This window comes from Boleophthalmus pectinirostris, unplaced genomic scaffold, assembly GCF_026225935.1.
Source record: "Boleophthalmus pectinirostris isolate CB_2022bp ecotype Guang Dong unplaced genomic scaffold, ASM2622593v1 HiC_scaffold_16, whole genome shotgun sequence".
NCBI lineage: Eukaryota > Metazoa > Chordata > Actinopteri > Gobiiformes > Gobiidae > Boleophthalmus > Boleophthalmus pectinirostris.
The window spans coordinates 17,481,116-17,506,332 of NW_026571095.1; the positions used below are offsets into that span (position 1 = coordinate 17,481,116).

At 40.6% G+C, this 25,217-nt stretch overlaps 1 protein-coding gene across 1 annotated transcript in view; it reads left to right on the forward strand.

Moving 5' to 3' along the window:
* The window catches only part of LOC110173528 (vertebrate ancient opsin-like), a 44,141-nt gene extending 26,151 nt beyond the window's left edge, over nt 1–17,990 (forward strand). Inside the window, exons 3-4 of the mRNA XM_020939554.2 lie at nt 10,057–10,290; nt 17,703–17,990. Coding sequence (XP_020795213.1) covers nt 10,057–10,290; nt 17,703–17,990 — 522 coding nt within the window. The remainder of the gene's footprint in view (nt 1–10,056; nt 10,291–17,702) is intronic.
* Nucleotides 17,991–25,217: the final 7,227 nt, after the last annotated feature.

Sequence of the window (25,217 nt, forward strand, 5' to 3'; positions counted from 1 at the left end):
TCCAGCTGGAGCATGTTGTATGTCTGATGTATTAAAGTGGAGCCATGCGGGTGCCATCACTAACAGTCACACAATAAGATAAAACCACCAGAGAGGGAATCCATCTGGAGAGGTGTGCCTGCTGGGTTAGGCAGTTTCAGGACACACTGAGCGATGAGCTGTTAGCCCCCCACTGCTTCTCCTGCTACTGATGCAACACATAGACACAACACACACACGAGACAAAGAACAGGCCAGACTACTGTCCACAACTATCTTCTGGACTGGAAATATGACTATTTTACTCCATTTGAGTTTTATTCAGAAACATAATTTCATTATCTGTAATTGAGTGCAAAGGGTTATTCACTTCACAGGAGAAATGTGTGATGGGACTCTTAGAATATTAAAGTGAGGAATCAGGGTACCTTATGAGGTTGTGTGCTGTCATAGTACTTGACAACTTTATGTAAGTAAGTATTAAAAAGTACTATGCTTTTCTACTTTATAAGAAACTTTATATAGTGTAGATCTTTATTGTTTTGACATTTTGTTCATGGTAAAGCTCAATATTGATATGTAATTACTTTGAAACCATTAACTTCCTGTTGAAAAGAAAAAAAAAACTGCAGGACTCATAGGCCCCACCTCTTTATAGTGGCAGTCTTCACTGTAAAAAGCAGCAGATTTTAATTTACTTACAAAAATGACTACACAGACTTTTTAAAATCTTACATGTAGTGTTATTATTATCACAGTAAGTACAGTGCTGTTTTTTCACTCAAGTCTCTCAATGTAAAATTGCACAAACATACATGAATAATTCCAAAGCAATTAAGTAAGTGTTAATGGTGAAGGAAAATTATATGCTTCAAAGCACACAAAGCAGATTTTTGATTTTTGAGAATGGATCATTTAAACACAAAAGAGTGCTGTTTCCATTTGATTTTGAACTGATGAGAAGAAATAAAACTAAGTTGTTTTTTTTTTTTTTTGTTTTTTTGTTGTTGTTGTTTTGTTGTTGTTTTTTTTTTTTTTTTTTTTTTTGTGCAGTAAAGTATCACAAACCATTTTCAGTTGGGCTGATAAGGTCTCAGGGTTGTCATCTTGCTGTACCTGAACAGGTGTTTGTCTCCTCTGTATAAATAGATGAGAACATTGGGTCCCCTGGACCTCCCTCTCTCAAATGAACTTTCAGGTGCTAGCATGGGCAAATATTACCTCTTCCAGTAATCTAACAGTGAGGAAAAGCCCTTTTACAAGCTGCAATTCCAAGATGTCAATGGTGCACTTCTTTTATAGAGTTGCCCGCTGCCACAAGTTGTTACTCTATATGAAAATGAATGTCCACATTTCTTCGTCTATTCAGTGCAGCCATCCCCAAGCTGCAAAAGAAGTGCACCCTCCATTTGATTCCCAATAGCCTACAAGGTTCACCCACACAGCAGTGGACTTGGCTTTTTTCTACTCAATTAAAGTCCAAATCAAATGTGTGTCCCACGACAGCAGCGGGGCGCACAGACATGAAGAGGGGGTCTGTAATGGGACTCAGTGGAGTGTGGAGCATTCTTGCTGAGAGAGGTCCTTTGATGGACCCGACAGGCACATGGAGCATTTGGCAGTCACCACAAGGGGCCACGAATGTCCCCAACTAATGCAACGCACACAAATCCAGCCATCAGTCATGTTTAGCTGCAACTACTGCACTGGCAAAACAGGCTCTGATGAGGAGGTATCCTGGGGCAGGCAGAAATACTGTACACTCTATGTGTGCACATTTGAAAACTCTAACCACGCTTCAGTAATTAAATATTTGCTCAGTCCATCCAATAGGAAAATGTTAAACATGTGCTATGTTTGGTTTAATGACTACACAACTTCTATTCTACCCTTTAGAACTGTAACACAGATCTTCATTTCAGTATTCATTTTTTCCATTGAAGGTGCTGATATCTGTAATGGCAATATATTCAGTTTCTTGTTTATAGCTTCAGTAGAATAAACTCATTTTGATGCTCTGAATACACAAGGGACAGTGACATTTCAATATCTACTGCAGTATCATGTACATAACTGATGATGCATGTCCTTATTTTGAGCAAACTAGGAGTAGTATTCTGTGAAGGTAAAACATGCATGCCCCACTTACTGTTGCTTTAGTGATTGATTTTTCAGATGAGGCATTCCTCTGGTATAATGTAAACATGTTTGTCAAAACAGTGCCAAAAGTACATCTGTGTACAGGAAGTGTGTGAGCCATAACATCCAATTTGTGGCTTGTTTGATGAGTGTGGAGCAACAGTGATGTGTGTTGTGCCCGCAGCAGAGCGCCACACGCGTGTCTGTTTGAGATGGAGATGTTGTAGTGCCAAAGGCTCTCGCCGACTTTGATTTCATAAAACACTTTCAGCTGTCAGAGCTCTGCCAAAGAGAGCAATCATAGAAGAGAAATATCCAAACTAGCTTGTACTCCAGACTGTTCCAAGCATCGCACTGTCACTTTGATTAGCTCAACTTCCCTTATTCTTCAGGCTGTTTTGCCTCAGCTATATAAAAGTCAAGCATGATATCTTCATATTTAATAAATGACTAGACGAAGACACTACTTACAGCATGTAGCTCAGGATTCAAGAAGAGTTCTCCCCAAAGATCACACAGCTTCCGTTCAGATCAGTTTGGACTTGAAGCATTTCCAGAAGCAGTTGACTTCAGAAGAGAAATGAAAAAGGCTTCAGTAGATCAGACAGGATAAAGAATACGCATTTACAGTAAGGGCGCCCAAAACATACCTCTTATCAAACTTTCACAAGTGAACTTTTCCCACTTGCCTCTCTAAGGAATTTCAGTCATGTTGACGGTGTATTTTTCAAAAATAAGGCAAAGGAAACTAATATTCAAAATCTTTACTTCTGATGTTGTGGTGCAACTGACACATGTGAATATAGCCTATCCTGCACTCATCAGTGTTCATCACTGTCACTTACAGATTATTGAAACCACATAGCTGTCCATAGTGGACATTTAACTTTTCCCAATACGCAGAGTGTCACTAATGTTTCTTTTTTGTTTTATCCTTTTATTTTATCTCCTGATTTGACATTGCTCTCCTTTTTCTACAACTTTAGATGGTCACCTTAACCCTGGGTAAAAACACCTCCATCAGATACAAGCCTCACTTTTTCATAACTGCAGCACTCTAGAGTAAGTCTTGCCTCAAACGGCCTCTACATACTGTATCTCACACCAGCCACTCCAGATGGAAAAATTCACTGTCTCTTCAACAGGCTCTCATCACCTGCCCCTCCCCCAGCCCCATGTGTGCCTGTTCTCACCTCTACGTCTGGCCCACTGTCTATCAGCGCTGCTATCTTACAGTGTAATAATAACAGTTGGGTGAAGTGCATTCTGGGACACAGTTGGTAACCCTGTACCTCAGGACTGGGCACACAAACATATTTAGAAACTGCAGTTAGGAGGCCTGAAGTTCACATTTTCTGATTATGTTTGGTTAATTAGGAGCACTTAGAGGGTGTGACAGTGTGGCTGTGTGGGCAGCAGGGAAAGATGGCAGAGCTGACACCAGCTGGTGTCATAGTGGAGCCACATGAGGTCAACCAAAGTTTTTTCCTTTTGATTTTTTTGACTGAAACTTGAAGTACTGTTATGTTTGCAATGTTTTTTGGTGCAAATTGGGACTGTGGAAATTGTGATGGTACCCAAGATCAGTTGTGGCTGCATTGAAAGTTTGGTGGAGCAAATATTAGGCTCCAAGCACTGTGGCAACATCACTGTAGTTAGCTGAGGCTAACTTATACCACTTTATACAAGGTCTCCACATCTGCAACAGTAACAGTTAAAGAAAGGGAATCTGGGAGAGATGATCCCATTCACAGAGGAGCTCATCTAAGGAGCAATTGTATTTACTCTTAGCCACCAAGTTTGCAGATGCAGTGAGAGGAGGCCTCGCTCTGCAATCAAGACTCCAAAATATCAGACACGTGTGATATCAGTCACAGCCCATTTTGAGTCGATGGTGGTTCTAAGTTTGATCTTTGTCGCAGTCTCACTCTGAGGCCTACAACACACGGTTTCCAGTGATGACTCAAGATTTTCCCCATAATTATGAAACTTTTGTTGCAGATGTCACCTGCCTTTAGTTAATACAACACTTAGAGTAAATGTAGCCATCTTAGGGAGGTTCCATATGGATTTTTTTCCACAGTCAATACTGTCATTTGATATTTGACTTGCTGCTGTGGACAACAACTAAAATAGACATACATTTTTTCTATAGCAAGGTCAAGTAGTAGGCTAGTTAGATTCACAAGTTACTCTTCCCCTTTTGCAAAAATAATTGCAACATGGATATTCCTTGATAAAATATAATTAGTTGTAGCCTAAAGCTTGAGTGAGAAACCACCAATACTCTCAAAATGAACAGCAGAAACTCTATAACTCCAGCACATCAGTCAGAGACAGACAAAAGGCACAGATAGCCAAGAATGAGAGAGGTTTTTCTTTTCTTTTTTTTGGTAGTGATTCATTTTAGATTGTCCCTAAAGAATGGACAGATCTCCCCTGGCATCCTCTCCTCTTCCCACAGTGTTCACGCTGGAGTGACTTGTCCTTCACCCTGAAGACTTCACTTTCACACCGCCGTCTGCTGTCAAAAACTGATTTACGCTTAGCTTCAAGTTACATTGACTGACTCAATTCCATTTAAGAGTCAGCTACTCAGTTCAGACAACTGTCTGTTTTTTACATTTGATCACAGGATATTAGGGTTTAATTTAAGGTAGTTCACACACAGGATGCACTCACTAATTTGAATCAAAACTTGGTTCCGATTATTTTGGAATTTTTAATATATAAGCCTACTCCAATAGGGGAAAAAATTTAAAAAGAAAGAAGAAAGGAGACCTATTTTAAAATGTAATTTATGGTGAATTCAATAAAATTTCACATATGAAAATATATAATCTGATTATTATCACCTGGAAGATCCCAATTATTAAGTTGCATGAAGCATAAACAAAGAAAGAGAGAAATTATTTGATATTTTATTTGAGAATGATTCAGACTTAGTAACTACTTAATTAATTCACTAACCATAACTTTTAAAGAACCCACATTACACTATTTTTTGGATCTGTTATAATGTTGTTTCCTCATTACAAACAGACCTGTAGTTGTGTTTTGTTTCATTCACACATGTTTAACCCTCTCAGGCTCAAATTAATTTTTAGAATCAGGAAAAATCTGATATTTGGGGAAAATTATAATATTGGGTACTAATATACAATCCTGACTTTTTTATCCTTTGTAAAAAAAAAAAAAAAAAAAATAAAAGTATTTTGCACTTCTGGCAGGCCGTTTGCAAGAAGCCATTCTTGCACAGTCTGCATCGCCCACGTTTATCAGCACGGATGGGAGAAAAGGCTCCTGAGTTTAAAAAGCTCATATAATATGGATGTGGAGTAAGTAGGTAATTGACATTTAGCTGTTGCAAATCTGCAACACCTGCCTGGAGAGGGTTAACACAAAAACCCTGCATATTTAGGATGAGTTCTTCTCTCAAACTTCCACTTCATGGCATCACAATGTGGAACAGAGCATTTTGAGCTTTGGAGATGTTGACTAATAATAAAGTGTAACTCAAACATGTGTGAATGACAGAAAACACAACCTCATGTATGTTTTTGAGGAAGTAACACATTCTAACATGGTTTAAAGAGTAAATTTTACGATATATATAAGACATCTCTATCCATTGATTAAGTATTTGCTAAGCCTGAATTCTTAATAAGCTATTTGTTCATTATGGATGAAATCTCTGTTCATGCTTTATTAAGGCTATTAAAAGTGTAGTTATTAAAAGTTACTGCTATATTATTTCCCATCAGTTTAAGACAACAGCATAGGCATCACAAATACTGGTCTTACCTTCAGCTCAAGCCTTCAGCTAAGTGAGTGTGGAGTAGGAAACCTTCTCCTTGAACCGAGCTGAAATATTGATGTGGTGGAGACGTGCTCTTCTCTCCATCATGAGTGACAGGCTGAGGGTTGCTGTAGCTGACACAGGCTCCACACTGTGTCACACCACTGTTCCTCTGCCCTCCTCACTGTCCATCAAACCTCTGCTGCTACTGAGAGGACTACTGCAATAGCTGCAACTGACTCCACACAAGACAGGCTCTGATCAATGAGAAATTTGCTATTAGGGATGGGCGAAATGGCAAAACATTAATCACAATGTAATTCCTTGTATTGATTCTGATTTTTTATTCAGTTTTGTTTTCGTTTATAGGTGCACTGTGTAACCTTTCTGGTAAAGGGTCCACCATCTGCTTGACTCCATGTAGTTGTTATTGTTTGTTCTTGGAATGTTCAGGATGGCATTTAATTTAACTATCTCCATGAAGACAAGCAGCCACCTCACCAGGTTAAGTTACAGGTCTGATCTGTAGAGAAATGAGCCCACTCACTGTAATAATTCATTGTTTCTGTGGTCGTTTTGAGAAGTAAAAATTCTATAATTGAATAAATCTAATATATATTTGTTTATTGATGTTCTGTGGAACATTCCAAGCTAGTTAATAACATCACCATGGAGACAACTCGATGGCGGACCCTACACCAGACAAGTTACACAGTTCATCTTTAAATAGAACATAAATGCTTTCAGTATGAATTTCCTGAACTCAAACAGAATAGGGTTTTAACTGCAGATAATGATGATTCTTCCTCCAAAGTCTGGCCTATGCTCCAGATCAACTTTTACTGACCGAGGACTGACTGTAGGCCTCTCAGTTAAAGAGGCCACACGTTGATCATTGACGATTATCCAGTCCAACTTCTTCCATTTCTATTTGCACTGAAGAGATGACTGAATTTTGATTGTGATTAAATCAGCTTTCTATTTTACATATGCTGCAAATTGTTTGGATGCCTAACAAGGTTACACAAGGCTCTAGACTACAGAAAATGAAAATTACATATTTTGTTTGAGATGATGATGCCCTTCAGACGTCACCTGTTTCCTTCAGAGAGAGACATGCTTTGGGAAAAATTTAAATAGACATGTATTTGAAAAAAGTAAAAGACAATATTTTATGTCTCGAGGTCTTCACAATAGTCACACTATCGCAATAGATACCCATATATATATTCATAAAAATATGACTAGACACAAACTTGAAACTTTAACATTCAAAATAAATATCCAGTCAGTCACATAGTTTCAACATTTTCAAACGTAATAGTGGCTGTATGTACCCCAGAGGTACATTGGAGAAGAGCACATGTAGCCAACATTATCCTCCCTCTCACATATGACAGTGCACACATATCTGAGGCCCGTGACAGGGGCCGTCTCCATGTGTCAGTGAGGGACAAACAAAGTGACATGTTTAAGGGCAGCTTCCTCATGTCCAAGTGTCACACAGCACAACGCAGTACAACGCAGTACAACACAGCAGAATACAGCCACTGATAGACTCTGTACAGACACTGTACAGACTCACAAAGCGTCACATGCATTGATTTACGTGAGGGCTTTCATCACTCACACTGACTCTAATTTCAGTCACATTTTCACAGCTGACAAGAATCAGTTACAACACAAAATAAAAGCATGAAAACTTGAGCAGTGACACATTTTTAACCAATTTATCTAGTTTTGCTTTGGGCCAAGGCGCTAGATGCTTCTACATTATCACTGTAACTGAAACCAAGGTTATAGTAACTGTTGTTTAGACTCTCAAGAGAATGCTAAATTAAGAACCAAGCTGCCACATACATTGGAAATGAGGACTACAGTTCAGGGCAAATGAATTCAAGTATGAAATGGATGCATTTTCTATACAGCTGTATGTCGATGTCTATAGTATGGCCAACTTTTCAAACATTTTAGAACTTCCCCAAAAGTAGCTTGGATATAACCGGAGGTTAAGGTACTTTAGGAGGTACCTTCACTATATAGTGAGCTGCTTCCATCTGAGAAGGGCTCCTTGCTCCTTCTGTGTTTGGATCGTTAAGGGCTTCTCTAATTTGCTGTACCCCACAGCATCATCTGGTTGATCTATATTCTGAAGTGGTTAAATCCCCTGAACAAAAAAAAACCTCTTCACATCATATTTATGATTGTAATTATGTAAATATGCAATAATAACTTGATACTTAGCAATCATTTGCACAGCAGGCATAATAATATGGTCTGTTTCACTTCCTGTTTCACATCTGAAACTCTCTGTGAGTGTTCAGTTATGCAGCAACATATGTGATTACAAAAAATAACACTTAAGCTTAGTGTCTTCAATAAGGACATTAACATTATCTGCACCTTTTCATTTCCATAATCAAATCATGGATTGGATTGGTTATGCAGTAAGTAACATAGAGTTTATCATTAGCATCATCATAATTTAGCATTACACATGTCTCCATGTCTCCATGGTGGCAAGGAGCTGCCAGACCCCCAGCTAGAAAAGTTATATCGTGCACCTTAAATTCAACTAAAATAAAAGTTGTTTTGTCATCTCATTAGCTGTAACTGAAACACCACTGGACACTGTAACATTTAGGTCAGTCTCTCTATTGACACAAAGTTGTGCTTAGGCCTTGTTTGTTACTCTTTCTCTTTCTGGGACCAACTGGACCCAAATAAGCTGTCAATCACCATTTTGGCCTGATTACAATGTTATTTGCTCATTTGCACAAACAAACAGAAGACAGAGCCCACAGCTGTATAGCGATGACAACAACACATCCAGCCCAAGTATGTGGTCAATATTATGCGGGCTGAATAATGCAGGAGCGAAACCACTGTGTACACTATAGGGTTATGAGTACTCCGCTGAGGACCTGAGAGGAAACTGCATAAATATTTTTCTGGGTAATAAGCTGTCATGAGAGCGATGATGACTTATCTCTGGACTAATGTACATGTCATATGGATGCATGCTACAGCGCAGACTGCATAGGAAAGAGTGCGAGCAGTTCCTTCCACTACTAGTCAATTGGAGTGAGTGACAGCATTGAGTTTATACAAATTAAAATGGCTTCACATAAAAAGAGGATTCTGGAATGATGTATTAGTCAGAGAAATAATTAAAACGTCATATTAAAGAGAGCCAAGCTGTCTCCCATAAATGTATATCAAACACTGATTTCTGTATTGAAATTAAATCAACAGCAAAATGCTAATATGTTTTACAGAGATGATTGGTCAGCTGGTTAGTCTGCTAAGAAAAAATAAATAAATGGATGATGCGTCACACTCAGAAAAAAAACAAAAACAAAAACAAAAACTACAAGGTCTGAAATAAATGTTGGGGATTCTGAACAGGCCAACTACAAGATGGTGTCAAAAATCATTTTGTGGGCAGATTCATTTGTGTAGTTATTGTTAGGGGTTTAACAGCTGCTTAAATTGTTTGCCCACTCTCCTGATTATTTTCAATATTATCCTTATAAACTATACATAATTAAGTAACAGATTAAGCTTAAGTACTGCTTCCAAAGACGTTGTGACTTGGTTAATGGTTTCAACAGTTTTTTGTTTTTTTTTTTGTTTTTTTTTTTTTTTTGGGAACAACTCCAGGAACTCTAGGTCAAGGCTGAGCAACTGTTCAGGCAAGGGGACTTTCTACTATGATGCAACGGGCCTGTAACAATGCTACACCTGCACGAAGTCTGCTATAGCAGCTGGGGAAAAACTGTTCAACTGTGAACTTAAAAAAAAAAAAAAAAAATAATAAAAATAATAAATTGTGGAGCTGTTAAGCATGCTTTTGGTGGTGTATTATATTTCCTGGTGGCATCATTTAAAAAGAAGCATCAGGGGTCTTGTATTAGCTATTAGCCTGCATGTTCCTCTCTGAAGCATTCAAACTTCAGAAAATCAGACACTGCAGTGCGTAGTGCCTGCATGTTTTTCTCTCTTCTTGTTTCTGTTTTCAGTGATTAAAGTCATTCCTTGTATTTTTAAAGATGCAATGTGCATCTTTTCTGCTGGAAGGTCTGCTACATGTTTATTTTGGCAGTTCAAAGCTAACCTGTCCTGCCTTCCCTCTCTAGGTGAGCGGCATCAATGCATCGATGAGCAGGAAGCGCGAGCAGAGGGTGCTCTTTATGGTGGTGGTTATGGTCATCTGTTATCTCCTGTGCTGGCTGCCCTACGGCATCATGGCTCTTTTGGCCACATTTGGGCCCCCAGGTCTGGTCACTCCTGAGGCCAGTATCATCCCTTCTATCCTTGCCAAGACCAGCACTGTGATCAACCCAATCATTTATGTCTTCATGAACAAACAGGTGAGGATGCACACTCAGCAAATTATCAATAACAAATTATAGTAATTGTGTAAAGGTGGTAAAAGAAATATTCATGCCGTTCTTACAGATGCTTTGTATCCAGAGACTTGCCGTCTCATTTGGATGTTTGATTCAGGCAAAGCTTTAACACCCAAACAAATCATGTCTGATTCAAAAAGGCTTCTTTTCACAGGAGTCTTTTGTTAGTGAAGGCTACTGCTGCCAAATAGAAGACGCTGAGTATGTGTTTACTCTATAGCTGAGCTTTATTCTCATTATGACATAAATGCTGGCTATGGATCTACACATTAGAGGCAGCTATTAATCATGTAAATAAATGTCTACAGTTCAAGAAACCAGGATGAAATAAACTATTTTAACACAGTGGCACATTCTTCTTGCCTGGGTGGGTTTCCTTGGGCACTCCGGTTACCCCTATCAACCCAAAACATGCACAGTATGTAAAGTCATCCAACTAAGGTAGTCCTGACCAAGCCTAGTTCAAGATCTGGACATGGGTCATGGTGTTCACGGCTCCTCACCGGGTGCTCCGGCATCATTGAAGGATGGGTCAAATACATTGAATTTTAGAATTAACAAACAACCACTGAATCAGTATTTGATTATTGAATGTAAATAATAGATTGTTATGGACCTCACTGCATGAGTTTCATCACCTTTCCCCCAGCCCACTTTGAAAGTAAAATTAGGCATAGAGCAAACTCCAATGAACACTCAAGCGCCTAAAAGAAGGTAAAGAGCAGGTCCAGTGCTCCCTGACCACGATCCAAACACCACTTCCTCCTCTTGACTCCCAGGTTCATCTTCTGCACTAATCCTCTGAAATAGCTTTTCCTGCGTAAGCTATCCTCCTTTAAAATCATTAGGACCCAGACCTCATTTATAGGTGTGCTTCAGCAGCTGGGGATGGCTGCACTTCTCCCAGAGGAATGGGATGTCAGCCATTTTAGTAAAGAGACAGTTGTTTACTTTAACATGACGCCCTGTAGGATCATACAGTGTGTGCACCAGCATGCTGTCAGGTGCCTTATGCTCGAGCTGAAATACACACTTTAAACTGAGGGCTAATTACACTCAGGCTTATTGACTCAGGTTTAGGACATTGGGGAACAGCTGGCTTTAGGCACCTAAATGTATCTAAACCATATCCTCACGGAGCCTTTTAGGATTAGGAAGTTTACCTCATAAAACTGAATGAATAAACATATGAATACAATATGCACAATAAAGGCCATTTTTGTTAAAGACTATTGCACATGTTTTGAGTTGGTGGGGAAAAGCGTAGGGCCCTGGGGGAAACCCCAACAGACGTGGGAAGAAACATGCAAGCTCCTCACAGAAAGGACAGGGCAATATGGGAGTCCAACCCAGAATCTTCTTGCTGTGAGGTGAGAATGCTAGTCGCCTTGCTGCCACAGTTGCAGGACAAAAATAAGTGTGGCTGTATCTCGCCATGGCAACATAAATCCTAATATCACTGTAGGTCACTAATATCTGCCTACTGCCAGATCCTACCAGATTTTGTGGCATTGTTTAAGATTAAGAAGGAAAGTTTTACTTTATACTTTTTGTGTACTTATCAAATTCCTTCCTCAAACCTCCAAGTCCTTGCTGAAAAACAGAACCAAAGATTTAAGATCTTCTGTGTTTTTCTGAAATGCACTTCATCGCGAGAAATAAACCTTTAGATAACATAGATATCCTGTTCCACTGGGGCAGAAATGATAACACTTTTCTTCAGTGTAATCTGTATCATCTTATTCTGGTCTATTAAATGAAACCAAACTGCTGTGTAAGGATTTAAGACAACAATAGTCCCTAGACAGGATTGTGTGCACACCTTAGAGAATTATATCAAATACATGTAATGTGATTTAAAGCTTATTCTGTTATAAACTTTTACTTTTCAAGTTTTAAGTTTTCATTATTTTTAGGTTTAGAGGACAGACACGTAATGGTTGGTCTAATTAAATAACGAGTTGGAAGAAGTTATATGTACTATATCAATCAATAGAGCTCAGGATGGAACGTCAAAAAACAGTGTTTTCTGGCAGCAGTACAAAATGCCCATAGAGATACATTAGCAAAAACACTGTAAACAAGAGCTGTGAAACAACCTGATAAGATGCTGGGTCTATCACTCTATAGTCAGACAATACATTAGAATTAACAGAACATTGTGTATTTATTTAGATCTTTACAGGTTTATTATTGGGCTAAGCTGATACATGGCAATGGCTAATGCCTGCATCTGTTATTACTGCGTTGTTACAATGGTAAGGTCTGTTTTGGTTAAAATATTAATTACTTTCTCTAACTTGTGTCTGAAAATAAGAAGCTGAGACTCCTCAATGGTGTACAGACCCGGGCCCGTCTGTCCCTCACAGCTCACCTCCCACAGGCGCCGAGGGGACACCCAATGTCCTGTATGTCATTTTCAGTCTTCAATTCCTCCCAGCCCGTTGCTATGGAAACTGTGAGTTGAGGCGAGTTGAAGACTAAAAATGCTGTACAGATTCAAGTAGCTGGTGTCGATACTGTCCCATTGAGAAGACCGTGTAGGACATCAGACAATGTGGGTGAGTTCAAAGGGTTCTTATTCATGGATGAAACCAAACTATATAGGAGCTTCAGTTGGTGTATGCGGCCTATGTTGGTAGTACGTTGGACTTTGTTTATAGCTTACTAACTTCCAGTTAAAATGTGGTATTGTTCTGTGATTGTGTCATTACCTGATCAAAGTAAAAAAAATGTAAAGTTAAAACTGTGATGCACAAACTGTATAATTGTAGATTGATGTGAAGCACATTCATATAAATCTTGTCATATGAATTCCCCGTTCCACACTTAAAGGTGCTGAGTTTTCAATGTAAAACATTACTGCAATTTGCAGCAGTTTCAGTTATATAGGTCCCCTGGGTGGGCCTTGGTACTGCTTTGCAAACACAGATGAATCTCTGTGTGCTGTGCAAACTGATCCAGTGCCTAGTCACATCAATCCAAACGAATATTTAATCCTCTCAATAATTCAGTCCTTAATTTACTGCACTCTGGTGTACTCTCATCTGTGTGTTATATCAAGACCCTCTTCTGAAGGCTATTGTCAGACATAGAGCCTAATCAGCTGTGAAACTAAATCAAACAAAGTGTCAAAAGTACTTTTCAGAACACATTTCCTGCAGATGGATGTTCAGTGCTTCATTAGAGCACAGTCTGATGAGAACCGACTTTCTGACTGATCCAAATCAAAGCATAATTATTTCAAACTCTACAAGGGTGGCACCAGGGCCCCCCCTCCATCTCTCGGTAGGATCACCACTGGGTGGCACAGCATGAGAAAGTGAGATGTGATGTTTGATAATAACTGTTTTGTACTGGAAAAATTATATTGTAAAATTTGATACACTTTTGGACACAATAAGCTCAAACTAAAATATACCTTAAAGGTGCATTGTGTAAATTCTCTGGTGGAGGGTCCGTCAAATGTTATTCTGTTGTGTGTATTGTTTCATAGTATAGTATAGGCATTAAACCTTTCTATCTTCATGGAGACCAAATCATACCAAGTTACAGATCAGATCTGTGCGACCCCGCTCACAGTCAGTCAGTTTCTCTAGGGATTTGAGCTGCAAAACCACCTGTAATTGAATCACTAACCAAAAAGTAACTAATCAAAATGTATTAAACTAAATGTGCTATTGCTAAAGTGGGAGTTAATAAAGAAAAGCAAGAATACAGTCCGGTAAATTTCTGTCAGATGGAGTTGTTGTAAGATCTTTATTTTCTTCCCTACTATTGACATAAACAAATTAAACACTTTCGAGGATATCTTACAACACCCCACTTTTGATTACAGTCTTATAAAATCCAGGTGCCTCTATTTTCAAAACACACACTGCAGCAAGTCTGAATTGTGAAGAATGGGACCATAGTGGCTTATTGCTGGCAGAGCACTATTACTGTAGACACAACCACGGTGTACTAGCCCCTATCGACCTCATTCCCTGCAATTAATGGAGATAGCAACAACAAATATTAGCCCTGGGACTCGCCAATCTGCCACAGAGGAACAAGATGCTGTTTAATATGATCTGACTATACACCTATGAGCTTCCTGAACAAACTTTGAGGAAAGTTTGTGTAATCAGTGCATGTGACGATGGTAAAAAAAAGGCTCATGTTGGTAATGACCAGTGGTGGAGTGTAATAACGTAAAATAGTAAAGTACTGTACATAGTTATACATTTTAGATATCTGTACTTTAATTACATTTTAATATGGATAATTTTTACTTTTATTTCACTACATTTGAGAAAAGGTATCTGTACTTTCTACTTTTTTTTCAATGGGCTGAAAAGTAAAAGTTTTTATTATCATCATCATTATTATTATTATTATTATTATTATTATTATTGTCTGAGACCTGCTGAAAAGGCTAAGGGGTTTATTTTTAACACATCACATTCTTAGTTTGAGCCAAAAAAAAAGTAACCATATAAACATTTCTAGAAAAAATATGACTACATTTTTAAATTGATACTTCAATACTTTTACTTAACTAGATTTTTCATTTTTCATATTAATTAATACGATACTTTTACTTTTACTTGAGTATTTTGTTTTTGCTCCAGTATCCACACTTTTACTTAGTAACAAAATTAAAGGTTGTATAGAGGATTTTCCAAGGAACGAGAAATCCAGCGACTGTTTGTCCTTTTTCAAATGTTGCGCATGCGTGAAACCACCCCCCCTCCCCCACAGCTCCCTATGTAGAAACGCCTTCTCCCGCCTCCTCCTTACACCAGAAACAGGATTGTTTACAGCCGGTGCGCTGCACATGACTTGTAAACAACTAACTACAGTGTTGGTTAGGCAAGGCGGAGAAGTGAGGAGCGGGGGGAGCGGGTGTGCGGACATTTTGTGCGCGGACGAGAAGTGAGGAGCAGGGAGAAGAGCGGAGCAGGGAGAGGAGAGAGGAGAGAGGAGAGGGGAGCGGTGCGCGGAGATTCCGTGCCCAGAGAAGTGAGGAGCAGGGAGAAGAACGGAACGGGCAGCGGGGACAGGAGCAGGAAAGGGGTGCAGAGAAGGTTGCGCGGAGATTCAGTGCGAATGAACTAGCTACAACACGCAGCAGCAAGTGGACTCTTTCTTTGCCTTGAAAATTACGTTTTCAGACATAGGATATCGCTTTCGTGTCCTGAAAAACGTTTGACTAGCTCTTGGAAATAAAGTACGTTTTCATAATAAGCAGAAGTTACCTGTCCAGGAGTAATTTGGCGACCAGTGCGTCAGTCTTTAGACCCTGCGTCTGCTTCAGTTGCGCCATCGCTGGAATGAATCTTCAAGAATCACCTTAGTTTGGCTTTGCTGCTTTTCCCCTTGTCTTCTTCTTTCAGCAATCTCAAAAACGGACTTTCTTTTGCGGCTAACTGCTCCTGGATTCTTGTCTGCCATTGCAACAAACTTTGTGCTAACTGCGAGGAAGATATAGGTCCAAAAAAGCCGCTAAGAACTGTTGCGTTGGTGGAGTAAACAGCGTCTGTGCGGCTTGCGTCTGTGGACTGCGTGACAGGCGTACGTAAACCACGTACCGGCGGCGCGCAGGCAAGTCAGTTACGCTAGAAACGTAGGGAGATTGATTGACAGCCTGTCAGCTAACAGATAACAAGGCAATGTCGTTATCTATTGGCAAATGTTTAGCTGGCCCTACCACGTCCAGAGTTGATGAATTTTTATTATCTTTTTTTTGGTCATCATAATTACAAGGCTACTGCATCTCTATAATGCTATCATTGACAATTTGAAACAAAAAAAATCCTCCATACAACCTTTAACCTTTCAAATTCATAGCAATGCAGTAGGTAGTTATGCCAAGAAATGTTTTTTGTTTTGTTTTTTTATTCAAGACCTTATGTTTGACCCTGCTGCCATGTGTTTTGAGCAGATCATAAGTCTAAATTGACAAGAGCTTCCTTGTCATCTCCAAACTCCTCGCTCACTCACTCACTCACTCCAGCAGGTCCATCTGTCGTTCTTCCCTTTCTCATCCATCATTTTATTTCTGACCTTGACACCAAACCAGAGAGGCTAAGTACCCCACTACATTTGTTTGCTGACTCCTCCAGCCTCTAGAGTCCAGTTCCAGAGTGTGTGTGGAGCAGAGGGAGCCAGGAACCATAGACAGCTGGTGACGGTGCAGTGCTGTACATTTTGTTCTAGCATTTACTCATCAAGGACAACAGGAATCAGCCCCTGAAATCACAGTTCAACTGAAAGTTTTTCAATGCCACCTCAAAATAGAACATAAACATTAAATATACTGTCCAAAACTGATGAGAAAGTTTGGTCCCTGCAGAATATGTTTGTGATTTGATATGAGACAAATAGACAGGAGTAAACATTTCATTTGCATGCTTTATAGAATTGACCATAAAGTTTTAAAGTATAGGACTTAAACTGAAAATTTGCTGTATTTCCAATGTTATCAATGAAACTGCACATTTAAAAATGTTAGTAAAAAGTGTGATCATGGTGTGAATTTCTCTCTCCTGTTTTATCCAGCAGACACTGAGCCTTGAGTCATGCTGTAAATTGCATCTCATGAGAAAATGTAGTAGACTATAAGTATACATGAATGTGAAGTATACTAAGTATACTACGTTTACTCAGGAGTAGCAACGTCACACAGCAACCGACTCTGTGTCTTTGATGTTGTGCCTATGTTTTTAGATATGGACAGAAATGCCAAGAATTTCAAGTGTAGCCAAATGCCATGAATGCATTGTTATGCTTTCAACCTGCTGCTGAGGTCCTCTATTATTCATTATGTGTCCATCAGTCCAACCAGGTGCAGGTCTTTGAGCTGAACAGTACTGGGCCTGTGTTGTATAGAGCAAAACAGGAAGATCCACATGAATGTATTATCTGCTGGTCTCCTGATCTGTTCCGGATTGAAAAATGTATCAAGGGGTCCATTCAGTATTAATCCCACCCTGACAGTGCCTGTGTACGTGTCAGTCCCTCCTGTCTGCACCTTCTGACAGCGTCTGAGTCTGTGTAGACGCAGTGCTTTCTCTGTCAACAAATCAAATATATATAGTCACCTTCACCCACCTACATTTCACAAGAACACATTTTCTCTTTCTACCTCTGATTGATGTTATGTCCCATAACTCCACAGCAGCAGAATCATCAGCCACCTCAACCTTTCAGTTGTCCTTTATTTTACAGTGTATAGGTCCCTTTAACATGATCGTATGCTCTTTTTGTTGCTTTCAGGAACCAAGTGCCAAAATTCATCTATTTAACAAATTCCACATATAATCTCACTAAAGTTCAGAATAGTGAGCACGTGTAACCATCCTGACAGTAACCCTTGTACTTGTGTTCAGTTTTACAGGTGTTTCCAGGCATTCTTGCACTGTACCATTCCCAGAAGGGGCTCCAGTGTTAAGAGCTCTTCACGGATCGCTACAAAGGCATTTAAAGGTGGACCAGGTGCCCAACGGCGAACCAATGACCTCCTCTTTATGGTGGCCTCTCTGGGTCAGCCAGCTGTCACAGTGCCCCAGCTCAGACCATGCTTCGAGCCCACCAATGACATCACCAAAGCCCCCTCATCAGACATCAACACCAACAAACCTGTGGTGGTGTCTCTGGTCGCACACTTGGAAGGCTGAGGATTGGCTTAGGGCCTGGAGCCATTATTGCTCAGAGACTTCCTGAAGGACTTTCTGTGGAGATATCTGGTTTCAAGTACAGATGAAAAGTCAAAGAAAACCTTTGTACCTCCAGAAAACAGATCAAAGATCTGTTTTTCTCAAGGAGATGATCAATAGTTCTTAAACTCTGGCTTTAAAACGGAAGGTGGTGATTTTTTGCCATTGAAAATCAAACTGATAGGAAGAGGATAGCTTATTTTGTCCAAAATTTAAAACTTTGTACAGTTTATTTTAGTACGATAGAGTCAAATCACAGATAAAAATAGTTTGTATTCAAATTTGTAATAATCAATAGTGCACCTCAAAGACAACCAGTTTCTCTCACAGAGACGTTTACACAAATGCAGACATGAGCACAAAGGTAATCTTGTATTAAGTTTATAGAGTTGCCACTGCAGGTTCAAGCGATGCAGTACTTTATGACAGTAGGCACAAACTGCATGGTGAGCCCTGTTGACGTGAGGGTTTGGTCCATATCTAATCTGTTTATGCAACTGTGGCCAGAGACTTGCAGTGAGACTGTTTATCCACTGAATACAAAGACAGCATCTATGAATGTAGTACCTTTAGATTTGATATAAGCCAAAACAAATGCTTATTTATGTCTGAAAGTTTCTTTGTCTTTTTTACATTTGATATAAAACCAACAGTTGCTCTCGTGTGATAGTTGTGTTGGGCTAAACACCATTAAACTCAATGTTCAGGGTGCCCTTCAGTCAGGTGCCTTGCCCCTGAGCTCTTCATTATAGTTCCGTGTTTACAAGTTCATGTTTCAGATACAAACACAGGTGTGTAACCAATGCCTTTTGGATCAATGTGATGTGAATGGCATTTGTATGTTGCAAATCAAGAAATTGACAATATTGATTTGTTACAACATCGAGCAATACAAACAAGCACTCACCAAAAGTAATTCAATTTGTCACTTTTCTATGAATTTACATCTCCAGTCAACCAATTTGGAAAAGTCATTGTGCATCAATAAACAGCAAAACACTGATTAACGACTCCTTATACCCCTTTTCACACCTACTGTATGTACAAGAACTGCTCCATCACACTCCTCAGAACTTGTGTAGTTATTGTTTGTCATGAAATAGTTTGCTTTGACTTCTGGCTTAAAAAATGCTTTTTGCGAGCCTTATGTTGACTATTTTGTGTCATCGAGGTCATGTCATGTTCATGAATGGAGTTTTACTGACACCAAAGCAAAAAAAAAAAAAAAAGCAAAAAAAAAAAGTTTTGCATATTTTTATGTTTGCAGTCTAATAAATGTCTTTTGAAAATAAACTGCTGTGTGAACTTTATGTGACCATATCTTCAGATAATTTCAGTTGCAATTTACATGAACCAACCGAACCATAAGTTTGAAATGAACAATGAGCCAGATTGCCTACAGATATAATGGGAACATGGGAAGCACATATAGAAGCACATTCCAGCAATGCTTTCCAACTTGTAATTATTTGGGTTTAAATTGACCTGCACATATACACCCATGTCCCCACAGCTGGTTGGCAGGTTTGGGTGCATGACTGTTATAATGGAGAGTAATGGCCTGACTCCCTGTCCCTATTGTTTACAGTATGAGCCCTGGTTTACTGTGATAAGAGGCACTCCCATAATCGCCTTTAAAACGGAATTGTGTTAATAGACTTTAATGGAGGCAGTAAAGATAGGATTAAATCTGGCTCCTGTTCAGTCCTATTAAAGTCCTGTTTTCTGTCCATAAAAGTAAAATAATCTTCCTTTTAATGAGTAAAAATACACACACAGCATTTTATTTGCTGACCAATAAGGCATTTTATTTAGATAATGAAACTGAGGTGAATACAAAGTGCAATTAAAAGGAAAAATTAATAGTAAGAAAGTTTATTCTCCAAATCAATTCAGTAAATGTGCATCTGTGAACAAGCGCTTGAGTAACTATGCTAATTTTGTTGTAGTTGAGAATCATGCAGAAAGATAAGGATGGACAGCAAAAGGTCACCCAAGATACAAAACAGATTTTGAAGTTGCCTTGTCTTTAGGTGATTATCTATGGTCCCAAACTCTAACAAGCAAATTGCAAGCTAGTAGAAGAGTTTTTGACAAATTTAAAAGGTCCTACATTTTGCAAACTTTACTTTTGTCAGCTTTAAATCATATTATGTTATTACCTCCTCAAAAACAGACCTGGAGTTGTGCGTTGTTTCATTCACACTTGTTTGAGTATTCCTTTATTAGTCTGCCTACATTTCCAAAGCTCAAAATATTCTCTTCCACCTTGTGGTGTCATTAACTGATAGTTTTCAAGTTAACAGCATGGATCTATTAAAATAACTGGATAGGGTATTGCTAGCTTGAAGCTGTCTCCAGTTGGCGTAGTGGCTACTCACTGGTACTACAGTGAAAAAATCCCCTGGCCCAGAAAGGATTTTTCCCATATAGCGTAATGTAATTACAAACTGGTCGTGTTTGGCTGACAGGGCACCAACAATTTTCAAAAATGTTGGATTTTGTTGATATTTTTACCTAATTTTAGATCATAAACTTTTTCTCAGCTCAAAATCAGCTTTTTAACAGCTAGCTCCAGTTCCACTCTGCTCCACTCTGCCCCACTCTGCCCCACTCTGACTCCTCTCTGATTGATCAAATCAATCACATGAGTACGGGAGCCCTTGCACGCGCTCACGTGCACTTGCATATGCCTGGGGGAGAAAAGAGCACTACTGCACATGTTTAATGGGCAGGGAGCCACCGCATACCTACCCGGCCTAGGCTAATCTGGAGGCATGCACTATTGAGCTTGGCCCAATGACTTGAATGAGTGGCCATTTTTAGATCCCGGGGCTTGGTTAACAGCTACCCTTTACCTTTTGTTCAGTAGAGATTGGCAATTCTGGGGCTGAAGTCCACTAAAATCACAGTGGAGCACTTTCTGTGTCATTACCACATGACATCACAAGGTGGAACAGTGTTTTCCGTTTGCCTAAATAAGTAGGGCTTGTGTTAAACATGTGTTAATGAAAACACAACTCAAGGTATATTTTTGATGAGGAAACAATATTATAACATAGATTAGAAAATGGCATCATATGAGCCCTTTAATTGTATAAGATTCAGGCCAAACTATAGTAACTGCAATTTCTCCCAGCCAGTGTTTCTGATCATGAATGCAGTACAAATACAGAAACCCATACTATTGTAATGTTGCGACTGAGCCCCCTTATTACTCACAGAATCTGTTCTGGCATAAAAAAAAAGGACAAGGGCAATGTGGTATAAAAGTTACACATCTATTTAATCTTCTAAACATTAAAAAAAAACTATTTCCTTTTCTTGTTCCCTTCTTGATATAATTACACACCACTCAACTGTCATAAATGTAGGCGTCGTTACAATAAAGGGCATAAAATTCAAACTGGTGAAAGTGCTCGTGCTAAGGAGGCCTATTTGGGCTAAAGTGACTTGTGCCAACCCTGAGACCTAACCTCGCTTTGTACTGAACCCCCGGACCAAATATTGTACTTCCCTCCAAGAGCTCCGCTGCTGTTAATCAACATTCAATTAAAACCAACACTAAGAATAGGATAAAGAATAAAGAGCAAGAATAATGCAGCAGTGGCAATCTGTTACACAGGGAAAAATAAGTTAGCTTCAGGTAGACCATAAGCGACCACCACCCCAGGTATACAACAAAAGAGCATTTACCGCAAATTTAGAAGGGGGAGGGGGGCGTTACGAGCGGCCGCCGGCACCACCGCCTACTCCAGACAACCTTTAAAATGTAGTCAGACCTGTGTCGGCGGCAAGGGGGGGCATTTGAGGGCCGTGCCCCCCCTAGCGGCCACTGGTGCCCCGCCCCCCAACAGGCCGTTATTATTACTATTTTAAAATGATTTTGATTGGCGCATTTCATTTCGGGCCGAGGGCACAAACTTTACTGTGACATCAATGACATCACAGTGTCTGTTTATTTAGTGTAGTGTGATTGGACAACTGTCCTGTCACTCACGTCACGTCACGTCACGTCAACCTGCTGCGTCAACTCGTAGCAGCTCCACGATTAGCGGCAGCTGCTACTTTAGCCTAAAGCTCCACACAGGAAATGGCGAGAACAGAGTCAAAGACACACTGACAGACCCGCCGCCGGGACCCGGGACTGTCGCCGCTGGGACCCGGGACTGTCGCCGCCCGGACTCTCGCTGCCGCCGCCGGGGCCAGGGCAGTCGCTCGCTGCTCTATCCGCCTTTGTCCGCTCGTTTCTGGGTGTAAAAGTTTGACCTGAGCATAGCGCGCAGAGGCATAATTCTATCTGGTGTCCTGGTGCTGATATGGACTGACCGTAACTTTCAGATTTAAGTGGGAAGTGGGATTAAGACTCATTTTACAACCATCTTGTGCACTCGGCTCCCGGACCTCGCGTCACGGACCAGACTGGACCAGGATTTGGACCAGTTTCATCTCTTCATATTGGACAATAGACTTTTGGAAACAGAACCAGTGGGACAGTGGATAGAGGAAACACTCTGCTTCAGTCTCTGGAGAAGGTAAGAGGCTGGTTTTCATTAGTTTGCGGCAAATCTGAACTTGGAGCCTCACAGGTAAATTGTGTTATAGTGTTAATAGTTAAATAGTGCGTAAATGAGCTGGTGGGTGCGATGGCGCTGCTCTGGTTGTTCTGTCGTGTGCTGTAGGAGCGGCATCTGTGTTCATGTCTCTTATTGTAGTTTTACTGACGTTGTTGGGTCTGGGTGTGAGCGGTGTGTTACGTTGTGTTGTTGCATAAAGTTTGCGCTTGGCTGTTCATTGTGCTCTGATCGATACTGTTCAGCCAATACTAACCAAAATATCTGTTTCTGGTATTTGTTATAATACTACAGCCTATATATATATAATACATATATTATTCATAATATATATTTATAATTTTGCCCTTGGTGCCCCTCCCAAAAATTATACCATCAGCCGCCACTGGTCCTGGTTTAGTCCTGGTTTAGTCCTGGTTTAGTCTGGTTTAGTCCTGGTTTAGTCCTGGTTTAGTCCTGGTTTAGTCCCGGTCCCTCAAGTCTCAGGTCTCTATAGGACAGGACTAGACGGCGACTCGCGTACCACGTTCACTACAGCTCTGGTGCTGTCCGATGCGTGGCTATTTCTAGTTCAGAGGTGTTTTTGACGAGAGGCTGTTGTTTAATGTTTACAACCAGTGGCAGGACTTATTGTTTTTTAATAAACCTCAACCTTTTATTATTGTCTTGTGTGCGTATCGTCTACCACACAACCTCAACAACTATTGCAGCTAATAATAATAATAATCTTAATATAATAATGATTATAATAACAACACATAATTAGCCTAATACTGTTAAAGAAAAACGTGTTTGATAGCATGTCTGCTGTGTATGACTCCACCGCGTTAAAATATTTCTCAAATGGCAGTGCCCCCCCTGCTGGTGACCCATGCCCCTCCAGTAGATGTGCTCTGACGCCGACTCTGAGTCAGACACATCGCATTAAAGCAAATTTTATAAGAAATATTGAAAGAACAACTCCGGTACCTACACACGCTGCCTTCAGAAGCCACCGAAAGCCCCCACTGCCCCACTACGGCGTGCACAGCATTTTCTTATCACGTAATCAGTGACGCCGAGAGCCACGCGCAGCGACTGCACAGGTGGACGCATTCACGGACGCACCACAGTCAGAATAGTCTAACCACCCAGTTACACTATGACAGTGCTTCTCCCCTGGGGGGGGCGCGAGGCTCCGTCAAGGGGGGCGCGTTTGACCTCGGGGAGCATGCTTTTTTATTTTTTTATTTTTATTTTTTTTTTACTGTCTTAAGGGCCGTTCACACCAAAGCGTCAAAAAACGCCTTGACGCCTCTATTTGGAGCCTTTGCATTTGAGTTTAGACGCCCCCGACGCGCATCTTTGACGCCGTGGACAAACGGGACAAAAATACTTGACGCGCGTCCGTTGCCCTGGAAACAAGAGCCCGGTCTCGCTCTTTTCCCGAAACAATGTCAGACCAGACTGAGAGAGTGTTTTTATGACATAAAACATCAACGGAGGAGATCGGGTCGACGACTGGGGCGTATATATATTTCTACTCCGCTAATGACACTGGATCAGTCCCGGTCTAGTCCTGGTCTAATACCGGTCTGGTCCTGGTCTAATCACGGTCTAGTCCCGGTCTAGTCCTTGTTTAGTCTCGGTCTAGTCCTTGTTTAGTCTCGGTCTAGTCCTGGTTTGGTCCCAGTCCGGTCCTGGTGTAGTCCTCGCGATCGGCTCGGTGATTGTGGTGTATATATTTATGCTCCGCTCATGTTGGTGGTTCTCGTTCTGGTTCTCGGGTCTTTCTTCCTGATAATAACGTCGCTGCGTCTCTGGATACTCGTCCCTGATTGGTTGACGCGGCGCGTCTGACGCGAAAAGTTCAGCATTTTCAACTTCTTGACGCTGACGCCTTGGACGCGCGTCTTGGCCGCTGACGCCAAAACGCTGAAGACGCGCCGCGCTGACGCCGAAAACGCGCCGCAAAAACGCAGGACGCTCTAGTCGCGCGTCCACATAGACTTTACATAGAAAGTGGACACTTTGACGCTTTGGTCTGAACGGGCCTTTAGAATAAAGTGCAATTGCACTTCCACTACATTAGGGGGCAGAGCGCTCTCATTGGCAGAGTGTGCGCAGGGAGCATTCGCTCGGTGGTGTAGGAGTTTTGTTTGCACTGAGCATGCGCGCTTTGCACACAGCACAGAGTTTGAGTATGAAGTGTAGACACGAAGTGTAGCAGACCCTCAAGTGACACCATGAAAAATATTTTAACAGGGATGAGAAGACAGGTGGAGAGAGACGAAGATAAAGAGACAAACGAAAATCTCACGAAAGCTAAGACGAGGAAATATGACGAAGTGTATGTAGCGCTTGGCTTCACTGTGACTACGGTGGGAGACGAGGAAAGACCGGTGTGTTACTGCGTCTAAAAATGTTGGCAGCCGACAGCATGAAGCCCAATAAATTAAGGCGTCACTTAAATACATTACACCCCAATCACTCTGATAAGCCGCTTGAGTTTTTTCAGCGGAAACGTGCCGAATATTGCCGACAATCATCCCGCTTTGTGACTGCTACTTCAGTAAACCAGCGAGCGTTGTTGGCATCATATAAGGTGGCAGTGTTACGCACAGGTGTACTTATA